Genomic DNA, 12447 nt, shown 5'->3' with positions numbered 1-12447 from the left:
CTTCAACCTTCACTTTCCTCACCCCACCAGAAGGTGATTTTTTTTTTTTTACCTCATAGAGGGAAACCAGATTGTCAGGCTGTTTCCTTATAGCTTTCAGGCAATTTTTAGAAATTTAGGCTTATCTTTAACCCTTGATACACTTATAACCTGTTTTAGTGTTCTGTCCATTTTTCCAGTGGCTATTGATAGTATATGTTTGCTATATGAGTGGGAAGTTGAACTAAAAAACCATCTCAGCCAAACTGGCCTAAGTTTTATACTTATTATGTGAAAATGTTGTTAATTAAGACATTTTGTTCAGCCATGATATATAGATCACACTCATCAATATTTTGACATTAAAGGGTTGGACCCTTTACCAGGTACAGCTAGGAACTGAGGCTTTTCTGACTTTCTGTTAAAGTAAGTTGCTTCCTGACACTGCCTCCTTTATGGGTTGCCCTACTAACCAAAGTAGCAAATTCTCTTTAATTTTGCACTGTGTTACACACAAAGGATATAAAAACAAAAAAATGAAGTAGTTACTTTCCTCAAGGAGTTTATATTCCATTGGTGGAAACAACATGGTTATTTTCTACACCAGAGAAGCAGCTTGTCCTAACAGGAGTGGAGAAGCAAGAAGCAGTCAGGAAAATAAAATTGGTCTACAAAATATGAGAGGGTCATTGATTAGAAGTAATTTGTAGTGTAATCCCACTTAGACACTGTTGGGCCTGGACTCTTCAGGTTTCTTCTAAACTTAAGTTCAGAGTTCATTTTCATTTTGTGAATAAAACCTGCTATTAAGTATGCACAATGGAAACTACGAAGTCATTTAGTATCCTCTCCATTTTATTTCATTTATGGTTTAGCAGGGACTGGCAAGAAAAACAGGAGGACGCCTTGCACAAGAAGTTTATTTGACTCATTTTTCCTTTGCTAAAAGGTAGTCAACAAATATTGTATTGATCACTATAGACTCAGCCATATGAGGCATTTAGAAAAACTGATATATCATTGGAATTTGCCATGAAAGTGGGAAGAGACTAATATGTGGGGGGTGGGGTGGGGAAGGAAACATACAAATTCTTAACCTTATGCCTAGGGAACTTTACCTACCTCAAACTCCATTCACCCACACCCACAAGGAAATCGTGAGGATATGGGAACTACTGATGTGAAAAAGCAGCTCTGTGTTTGAGTTCTAAAAACTTGAAGAGGAAATTGTCTAGAGAGAAAGAAATAAAAAAAGTTAAACAATAACAGTGAAATTTGATTTTGTGGTGTATACTCAAGTTTGGTTTTGTGTATGAATAATTGGTATTATGGTAGTAGTGATTATTATCAGGCTGGTGGTCAGCAGATCTTGGTTATAGTCCTGAATTCATGAAACAGTACTTGAAGTGCAAAAAGAGTCTTTGCCTGGTTGTGGCTCTTGAAATTCTGAAAATTAGTATATTCTGTTCTCAGGAATCTTGGCCTTCCCTCTATTGTAGGTTAGAACTACCTAGGAGCATAGTGCTACAATTATAGGAACATGTAACTAGCTTCTAATTGGTAGCCACTTTTTATTATAACTACCTCCTCTTTTACTTATAAAAGTGGCACTAGTATATAACCTTTATTAAAGGAGTACTTTGAAGAAATGAGACAGTGCACCTCCCTTCTTTGCAGAAGTTTGAAGAGAGAAGATCTGGTTGTGAAACACTGTCAGACTCATTTGTATTTTTTGTTACAAGGAAGGGGTGAGGGAGGAAGGGAGAGATATATTTGTAAATAGTGATGTAAAAACAAAAGCCATCAATCATTTAAAAAAATAAATGCTTTGCATGACCTTTAAGTGGTAGCAACACATGTATACATGTGTAGTAATCATACACTCCGTGATTTTATCACTAAATAAAACACTAGTAGAGACTCCATTATACCTAGACCCATAACTTCTCAAGCGATTCTAATAGAAATCAGTTGATGGAAGTAAAGGCAATTTGAATATATTTTATGAAGAAGTTTAAACGTTGTCACAAATAGCAACTTGTCATTACATAAATGTCATTGCATTTCTCCTGTTTCCATTTTAGAACTTGCTAAAATGTGTAGTTCTCAAATCCTAAATTATATTTATATATACATATAATATATATACATACATAAACACACACATACATATATATACACATGCAATTTACAATAAGGAGTGCATAATAGGGAATGAAGCCACAAAGTTCTAGTGCTTTCAAGTAGCATTTTATACCCACTGATATCAAGAACAGTGTAGCATTTACATTACAGTATTAAGAGCTTGGGTAGCCAGGTGTTTCAGTGGATAGAGTGCTGGTTGTGGAGTCAGGAAGACCTGAGTTTAAATCCAGCCTCAGACATTTACCAGCTGTGTGACCCTAGGCAAGTCACTTGACTTCTTTTTGCCTTAATCCACTGGGGAAGGAAATGGCAAACCACTTTAGTATCTTTGCCAAGAAAATCATGTGGCTAGATAGTGCTTGGGGTCACAGGTAGTCAAACAGGACTAAGTAACTGAACAGCAACAAATCAAGAGCTTATTTTATTCTCTTTCCTACATTAGTAAACTTAGTTTTATTTTTCTCTTAATCCTAATTTTTGCTTATGTTGGATTAATAAGCGTTTACAGCTTGATTTTTATTGCTTTCATTATTGCCTCTTTCATTACTAAAGTTCTGGCTCCTATGAATGTGGCTACTACCAAGTGAGGAGACCAAAATATTTGATTTTTTTTTCTAACTTGAACTAAGTGCCCTTCTTCATGATGCTTCCATCTTTGAAATGATATAGTGGTACTAGTTCTGTATCCCAAAGAGATCATAAAAAAGGGAAAAGGACCTCCATGTACAAAAATATTTATAGCAGCCTTTTTCATGGTGGCAAAATATTGGAAATTAAGGGGATGCCCATCAATTGGGGAATGACTAAACAAGCTGTGGAATATGAATGTAATTGAATACCATTGTGCAATTAGAAATGATGAACAGGCAGGTTTCAGAAAAACCTAGAAAGACTTGTACAAATGGATGCAAAGCAAAACGAGCAGAACCAAGAAAACATTGTACACAGTATCAGCAACATTGTGTGATGATCAACTATGAATGACTCAGCCCTTCTCAGCAACACAATGATCCAAGACAAGTACAAAGGACTCACAAAAGAAAATGCTACCCACATCAGCTGAAGAATTGATGGATTTTGAATGCAAATCGAAGCATATTTTTTTTTACTTTATTCTTTTTTGTGGGTTTTTGTCTTTTGATCTATTTCTTCTTTCACAACTGTGACTCATATGGAAATATGTTTTACATGATAGCACATGTATAACCAATATCAAATTGCCTACCATTTTAGGAAGAAGGAAAGGGAGGGAGGGAGAGAAATTTGGGAGCTTAAAATCTTGTAAAAATTAATGCTAAAAATTGTCTTGACATGTAATTAGGAGGAAAAGTAAAGTACCATTTTAAGATTTAAAAATGATAGTGAACTTATTTTTAATTTTTAAAACATTTTTATTTAAAGTTTTGCATTCCAAATTCTGTTTCTCCCTAAAACAGTAAGCAGATGTAGGTTATACATGTGCAATTATGTATAACATTTCCATAGTAGTCATTTTGTACAAGAAGACTCAAATAAAAGAAAAAAATGAAAGAAAGTGAAAAATAGCATGCTTCAGCCTGTATTAAAACAATATCAGTTCTTTTTCTGGAGACAGATAGTATGCTTCATCATTAGTCCTTTGAGACTGTCTTGGATCATTCTAATGCTAAGAATAGCTAAGTCATTCACAGTTCTTCATTGAACAATATTGCTATTACTGTGTACAACATTCTCCTGGTTCTGTGAACTTACTTTTAAAAGATAAAGTTCCTTAGTAGTAGATAATGCTAGAAAAATAATCGATTTCAGAGCCCAGCAAAATAGTGGATTCATAAATGCATAAATTTTAATTTTATTGTTCGTTGTTGTCATATAAAACTTCCTTAATGGAAAATACACACATATAGCAACCTTTTTTTTTTTTCATTCTGTTAGTGGCACTCACGTGTGTAATTGTACAGACCAGCAACTAAGCAGTAGTCAAAATTACTATCTTAAATTTTATACCTAGAAATCCTTTGTGGGTACATCTACAGTTTTGCTTGGGTGTTGTAAAGTCTTACTTTCAAGATTATGTTTGTTAACATTGTTCATAGCTTAGTACAACGATGATTTAATAAATACTTTCTTATTATAGTAACAAACCTTTGCATTTTACATGTAAATTCTGACCACCACCACCCCTTTTTTTTTTTCTCATAATACCCCAATGGTAAAAGCATACGTTAGTGTGCAAAGTAGCAATAAAGTAAAAACATAAATTATTTCCTGGGAGGAAAACTCAGGCTAGCCATTCAGTTCTTTTAGGTAAGATGAAGTGGCCTACACCTATCCAAGTTTGTTTATAATGTCGCTCAGATTTGGTTGACTGCCCATGTTATTAGGGAAAAAAGTCAATGTGGCATTGACGATGGGGCAAAGAATTCAGTGTTTCACAGTAGATGGACTGCATTTGGAAATTCAAGGGAGAGGATTGGGAAAAAAAAAGCTGAATATTTAAAGACTGGTAAGTTGTGAATGTTTAGTAGAAGACAAATAGCTGGCTCAAAGTTAAGTAAAATAAAAATTTTCATCTCATGACCCTGGCTTAAAAAATGAGATTTATCAACACTGGTATCTTGTGTGTGTGCATGATGTATAGTACACAAAGCTTTCCTTATTGATTGTTTCTTCACAGGTGTATTATTTACTTTGCCTTCCAGGTGTCCGCAAATATGGTAAAGATTTTCAAGCTATTGCAGATGTAATTGGCAACAAGACTGTTGGCCAAGTGAAGAACTTCTTTGTAAACTACAGGCGTCGGTTTAACTTAGAGGAGGTATTGCAGGAGTGGGAAGCAGAACAAGGAACCCAGGCTTCTAATGGTGATGCTTCTACCTTAGGGGAGGAGACAAAAAGTGCTTCTAATGGGCCCTCAGGAAAGAGCACTGATGAAGAAGAGGAGGTGTGTTTGTCTATGAGATCTGAGCTAATATGAGTTGAGGAATAGCACTTCGTGTGGTGTACCATAAGGTTAATTTATCAGGGGACTGGCAAATGAGCATGAAAGGTTGACAATACACTTACTCAGTGGTACATTTCTCGTGACTGTTGAGTCATAATGACGTGCAGAGAGCTGAATCTGGAAGATTGGAGAGTGTATTGTTCTTTCATAGTCTTATTTTTATTTCCTCTGTTAAAATCGTTTACTAATAAAGATGCTTGCCTGGTAGCTTCATTGCTTTTTTGTTTTTGTTTTGATTTTATTTAAAAAATAAATACATAAAACTTGCGCTTCCAATAAATGCAGGTATTATATTTGTTTGTTTTTTTATTTTCTGTAACAATCAGACTATATTTTATTGAGCTCTGCAGGGACCAGCATCTCATGAAGGTATTTGTTTCCTTTCCTGTAGGCACAGACCATTCAGGCTACCCAGTCTCTGGGCCCATCACCTCCTGCGCCGGCTTCCACTCCAACTCCAGCTGCCCCCATTGCCAGTCTGAACCAGCCTCCACCACTGCTTCGTCCAACACTTCCTGCTGCCCCAGCTCTCCATCGGCAGCCTCCACCACTCCAGCAGCAGGCCCGGTTCATTCAACCTCGGCCAACTCTCAATCAGCCTCCCCCACCTCTCATTCGCCCTGCTAATTCCATGCCTCCTCGTCTAAACCCAAGACCAGTGTTGTCGACAGTTGGTGGCCAACAACCACCATCACTGATTGGAATTCAGACAGACTCACAATCTTCAATGCATTAAGGAAATGAAGCTGGACAGAGCTGCAGTAACTTCTAATCCCACCAGTATGCCAATGTTCATCTGGCTGTTGAAAAAGAAAGGAAGGGGCAAACCTTTCTATATATTGAAGCAGAAAGTTTCAAAGTGAGGCTGCAAGTTAATATTGCAACGGAACAACATAAGTGAACATCTACAAAATTTTTCAGTGCGCCAGACTAAAACATTACACAACATGAAGCCTCCAATTAGCCCTTTTTTCTATGAATATTTGTTCAAGAAAGTTTCCCACGAAAGGAAAAGAAAAAAGATTGTGTTCTGTGCTCCAAGGTTGTTTGATTTTTACTGTATTTATTTTACTGAAGTTCTTTATATTCCAACCTCTTTATATTCAAAGTTCATAGTACAAGAATATGTCTGTTTAGGTATTGTGAAAACTCCATAGACTTTGAAATTAATGTGGAGTTTGGCTTTTTTTGTTTGCTTTCTCAATTTAATTTTTAAAAAAAATATTTTCCTATGTTAGGAGTGAAAGAATAAATAGCCTGCATTTCGGTTTTTGGCAAATGTTCTATGAAAAATAGTACAATTCAATGCACCTTTAAGAAAATGCAGCAACTTGACCTTTTTTTTTCCTCCAAAAGACATTGCATTCTTTCTAATGGAAATTTAGGATATATATGTGTGTGTGTCCATATGTATATATCTATGCATTCCTTTGAAAGAAAGCAATTTAATCAATTGCAAAGCAATTACATGAAGCCACAAAGAATGTACTGAATTTATCCCTCTTAAGTGATGTTGGGTCTTAATAGAAATTTGAATTACTCATTTAAAGGTTATTGACCCATCTTCCACTGTAAGAGAGCTTACTACCAGTATTGGAGTAATTCCTTTTACTTTTCATTTAAAAATGAGGATATAATTTGTTAAAGTATAGTGTCTTTGTTTAATTCCTTTCAAAATTGAAATTATTTTAAGAACTTTTTTTTTCTAGATTGTTAAATGCTACATGCTTCAATAGCTGCATGTAACAACTACTTATTTGGAAACTATAGAAGAAAGTATTATTTTATCAATTATGTGAAGATGGTGGCTATGAAAAGTTAGCTTTTTGGAATTTGTGTTTTCTGAACTAAAAATTGCCCCCCTCTCATTTCATATGTTTTATCTTTAATGTTTTATTGATGAGTCTCCAATGTGCTATTTGGATGCATTTGTGAGTGTTCTTGCAACTCATGAGTTTTGTCTAGAACTTAATCATCAAAATTATTTGTTTAAAAATTAAGAATTTGATATATGCTATCTAAAGATGTATCGAGTATATGTTCATCAGTTGTGCTGTTAACTGAAATAGAAGTGCTGAGAGCCCTTTTGTTAAGGCACCATTATCTGTAACCTTTTCCATATACTATGTAATTATGAAGTTCCTGCTAAGTGCTCTGTGGCACCATTTGATGAGAGATAGTATTTCAGCAATCACAGTTTTGATATAGAAATTTTTAATTCATTATTGGAATCATGACATGAAAAGGGATGGGCTTCTTGGATGCTATTGTAGTAGAATTTAAGGTCAAATTTCTAATTTTTAGCCTTAAGTGCATTCTCATAGCATAATTTCTTCGGCTGATTAAGAAACAGTTCCTAATAACCCTTATGTTATAGGGAGCTGATTTTTCCTGACGTATTGGCATATTATCCCCATTGAGCTCTTCAGTGCTTTGAAGCCAGTCTAAATTTTCCTGATTGGTTTTGATGCTAAAATGGTAGCAGTTTTCCCAAATACTAGAACTTTTTCAAGTAGTACCAGTTTTTGACTATTGGAATAACTAAATATAACTCCTGACCTTCTAATAGGACCAGATGAAATCTAAATTCTTAGTTTTCAAAAATCCACTTAGAGCATTTTGAACTTAAAATTACTATTGGAGACAGTTACTACAATGTCTTAGGGAAGGTATCTAAAGTATTTTTTTAAGTATTTAGATTGAATCTCACAAATGTATACACTATACCTTTGCAACCTTTTTTTTGTCTTGTCTCTTGTCAATAGAACTTCAGTATACAGTATGTGGGGTATGTCAGTAAAGTTGGTTGACACCAGCATTTATCAAGCTTTTTAGTATTTTGTAATTCAGTTAAAATCTGTTCTCTCCCAGACTTGGGCCAAGGTGCTGTATCTGAGGGATGTGCTATAATTTGATTTACATACATTAGAGCACATAGTAGGGAAATCTTAGCTTCAGTAGTAACATGACAAATGTATATAGTGAAATGTCTTTTTATTGTGTGCTTTGCATATTATGTAAATACTTTGCACGTCTTCCCCCACTCCCATTCCCTTTTTTCTTTTTTTTTCTTTTACTTTTCTTTTTTTTTCTTTTTCTTCTTTTCTTTTCTTTTCTTTTTTTTTTTTTTGTTTAAGCAGTGTTTGGCCTAAAAGAGTGATATGCTTGCTGCTTAATCAAAGGATTAAAAATTTAAAGAAGTCTGTGTCTTCTATTTTTATGTAATTTAACACCATGTGAATGAATTAGGACCTTTTTACTGTGAAACTTTATATTAAGGAAAGACTTAGAAATATCTAAAATTTCCATTTTTGTTCATTTCAGGGTAAAACATTTTGAAAGCTATATAACTTTGGTAACTTCTAAGAAATCACCAAAGTATTTTTCTGCTTATTTAAAAAAATAAATGACATGTTGACACCTCTAATAAATGTAACAAGTTATATATTCTGCATGTTTTATCCTCAATGTGATTGGATGAGGAAATTGAACTTTTTTTTTTTTAGTTATTAAGCTAGCAAATACAAAACTGTAAAAACAGGCTTTAAAATCAGGTTGAACAATTTTAAGGTTAAGAGGACAGCAAGCTAAGAGTGTGTAGTATTGGTGTCTTCAACATTGTTATTTATGATGCAGGACCTGATGTCATGAGGCTTTTAATGAAATGTTGGAGTTTATGGGGAAAAAAAACAAACTGGTAATATGAATTTCTCTCAATCTCCAGTCCTGTTCTACATTGTTTCTGACAAACAATGACACTAGAGTACCCAGAATCTCACACTTTGGGGAAAAAAATATCTGACTTTTACTTTAAAGAGGGGAATTCGTTGTCCCTAACACCCATGTGGCAAGCTTTTGTTGGTTTTTGTTGTTGGTTTTTAATCAGTATGTCATTTCTTCAACATTCAACATGCTTTTATTAAGCACTCGTTCTGTGCCTAATATTAGTAGGTGCTGGAAGTATGTACTCCTTTGTTTGACTTTGTGCCACCAGAAAATAGATTACACATTACAATTACAGTACATTTTTTACCTTACGTTTAATTTTCTAAGTCAAATCAACAAGCATTTATGAAGCGCCTGCTATATGTCAAGCATAACTGGGAGTTCTGGGGATACAAAGAAAGCAAAAAGTTCCTGCCCTCAAGGAGCTCACAGTCTGTTTGGGGAAGAAAACGTAAACAATTACGTACATGAATATTCAGGGTAAATTGGAGATGATCAGAAGGAAGATGCTAGCGTTAAGGGGGACTTAGATTTCTTTCAGAAGGTAAGATTTTAACTGAAATTTGAAGGAAGCCAGGAGGTGGTGGTGAGAAAAGAGAAAATTCAGGCTCTGGGAGCTCCCAGTGAAAAAGGCTTAGTTGGGAGATGGAATGCTGTGTTCAAGCAAAGGCAAAGAGGCCAGAGTCAAGTGTAAGAAGCTTGGAAAGGTGGAGGGACCAGGTTATGAAGGGATTTAAAAATCAGAGATTTCTTTATTTGATCCTAGAGGTAACAGGGAGACAGTGGAGTTTATACTGGGGTGGGAGGGGGGAAGAGCGTTATGGTCCAACCTTCTCTTAAGGAAGATCACTTTGACAGCTGAGTAGACAGTACTGAAGCAGGCAGAAAATTGAGGCAGGGAGACCAACCAGAAGGCTTATTTCAATAGTGAAGTGTGAGGTGATGAGGACCTGCATCACAGTGGCGGCACTTTTGAGGGAGAAAGGGGTCTATACAAGAGATGTTCAAAGGTAGAATCACCAAGCATTGGATTCCTTCTATGTACCTGACAGCTAGGTGGTACCGTGGATAGAGTGCCAGGCTGGAGTCTGGAAGACTCATCTTCCTGAGTTCAAAGCTGGCCTTAGTAGCTGTGTGACCTTGGGCCAGTCACTTAACCCTGTTTGTCTCAGTTCCTCATCTGTAAAATGAGCTGGAGAAGGAAATGGCAAATCACTCCTTAGTATTTGCCAAGAACATCTCAAATGGAGTCACCAAGAGTTGGATATGAAATGATGGAGCACCAACATGTACCAGGCATTATGCTAAAAGCTGGAGATACAAAGACAAAAGCCAGTTACTGCCCTTAGGAGCTTATAGTCCGCTGTAGGTGGGCAGCATGTACACACGAGTGATTACGAAGTAATTGGGGGGGGGCAGAGCACTACCAATTAGATCAGGGAAGGAATCCCATAGGACATAATCCTTGGTGATACGAAACATGCTCAGGAGAGAAATGAAAGCTGGACATTTGGGAGTTACATACTTAGGGAAGATAGTTCAGCCCCATAGGAACTGATAAGCTCACTGAGAAAATATAGAGCAAAAAGAGAAGGGAACCCAGGACAGAGGCTTGGGATACGACCACACTTAGGAAATGGTTTGAGACATGGATAATGCTGAAAAGGAGACTCGAAGGAGAACAGGGAAGAGCAGCATATGTCATGAAAACCTAGGAAGGACAGGGTATCCTGGAGGAGGGGATGGTGAACAAGGCCAAATACTGCAGAGCAATCAAGAAGGATGAAGACCGAGAAAAAGATCTAACAAATCATGGGGGAAAATGTTTAAAAAGAGATTGTGGAGAGCAATTTCAGTTGAGTGGTGAGGATGGGCAGGGGGTTCAGAAATGAGTGAAGGTGAGGTACAGATAGCACAGATAAAGGACAGCCTAAGGGGAGGGTAGGCAGTGAAAGTTTTTTAAGGATAGATCTGGACTGGATTGTAGAGAGTGAGGAAGAAGACAATGGATAGGGAAAGATTGGAAACATTTGAAAGCACCGACTTAGTGTTGCTATGGCCTCAAAGAAAAACTTGGACCAACTTCCAAGTCAAAAGAATGTGGTTCATTGTGTGGTGCAAAGAGGTGATAAAAAGAAAATGCAGGCAAGTAGTCCACGAAGCTAGCATGACTGATGATCTCATTGTGTACTGGTGAAGTAAGATGCTACTGCTATTACACTTATTTTGTTCAACACGTATATTAGCTACCTATTTTGTTCAAATGGTAAGCACCAGAATGATAAAAGAGAAGACAGGCCCCTGACTTCAGACTTTACAATCTACTAGAGGATGTAAGGCATGTTCTCATATGATATGACATTTAATAGAGTTCACTGGAGGAAGATTTCTTCTGTTGAGTTGTTATTAATCTAGGACTTGAAAATGAATAAGATTTAAACAGATGAAGATGGAGTTGAGGAAGGCAGAACCAGGCATTCTTCTGTCATTCAGTTTATGGGGAACTGGTATGATTATTCTTTTAAGAAAAATAGTGCCCAGAGGAAAACAATCCTACCTCCTTCCACCTCTTACCAGCCCTCACTTGAAATAGCCTTACTGCCTTGAAAATCTATAGCAGTCACTTTAGGGATAACTAAGCACAACATCTGTTCCAACATAAACTTATCTCCTCAAACTACCTTCCCTTCCTTCTTCTCTCTCCCTCTCAGCAGAGGACTCAATTTCATACTTAACTGGAAAAAAAAATTACGAGTCATCCATTGTGAGCTGCTCCCTAATTCTGCCCTTCAAACCACTTCAGTGCTGTTTCCCACTCTTCTTCCACTCTTGAAGAATGAACAAATTCCAGCCCTGGAGAATAGGGTGGCCTTTCTCTCTTCTAAAGCCAATCACATTCTACTTGTACCCTTGATCCCATCTTCTCCCACTTCCTTTAGGAGCCTAATTTTCAACCTTTACTCAGTGGCTTCTTCTGTCCTACCTATATGACCGAATCTTTCTCATCCTTAAAAAGCCTTCCCTCAATCCTACCATCTCCTCAAGTTTGCCCTATGTCTCTTTGCTCTTGTAGCCAAACTCATAGAAAAAGCTGCCCTCTACTTTCTCACTTCCCACTCACTTCTCAAGCCCTTGCAATCTGGCTTCTATCTCCACTACTTAATTGAAACTGTTTAATCCAAAATCATCAGTGATCTCTTTATTGCTAAATCCAATTTCCTTTTTCATTCTTCATCTTTCTTGACCTCTCTGCAGTATTTGACAGTGTTAATCACCCTCCCTTTCTAGATATTCTCTCCTCCCCTTAAGTTTTCAGGGTACTGCTATCTTAGTTATCCTATCTATTGCATCCTTCTTAGTCCCCTTTGCAGAATCATCATCCATATCTCACTACCTTTGTTTAGGTATTTCATAAGGACTTTGCATTTGACCCCCTTCCCTAGGTTCAGTTATCTTCACTATGCAAACAATGTTGTTGTTTAGGTGTTTCAGTCATGACTGACTTTCCTGACCCCATTTTGGGGTTTTCTTGGCAAAGATATTAAAGTGATTTGCCATTTCCTTCTCCAGCTCATTTTACAGATGAAGAAACTGAGACAAACAGGGTTAAGTGA

The 12447-nt window shown here is 36.6% G+C and overlaps 1 protein-coding gene across 6 annotated transcripts in view; it reads left to right on the top strand.

Annotated features, from left to right (window-relative positions):
• The window catches only part of RCOR3 (REST corepressor 3), a 55362-nt gene extending 47205 nt beyond the window's left edge, over positions 1–8157 (top strand). For 3 of the 6 annotated variants that reach the window (XM_027870894.1, XM_027870892.1, XM_027870891.1), the window contains exons 11-12: positions 4806–5047; positions 5499–8157. In XM_027870894.1, coding sequence (XP_027726695.1) covers positions 4806–5047; positions 5499–5843 — 587 coding nt within the window. In that variant the 3' untranslated portion in view covers positions 5844–8157. Of the gene's footprint in view, positions 1–4805; positions 5315–5498 lie in introns of those variants that run through there. The other 3 variants (XM_027870897.1, XM_027870896.1, XM_027870895.1) reach the window with 2 other exon arrangements.
• The last annotated feature ends 4290 nt before the right edge of the window (positions 8158–12447 follow it).

The sequence above is a fragment of the Vombatus ursinus genome, unplaced genomic scaffold (genome assembly GCF_900497805.2).
Source record: "Vombatus ursinus unplaced genomic scaffold, bare-nosed wombat genome assembly UNPS02014798.1, whole genome shotgun sequence".
In the NCBI taxonomy this organism is placed as follows: domain Eukaryota; kingdom Metazoa; phylum Chordata; class Mammalia; order Diprotodontia; family Vombatidae; genus Vombatus; species Vombatus ursinus.
This window is presented reverse-complemented; position numbering and strand designations above follow the sequence as displayed.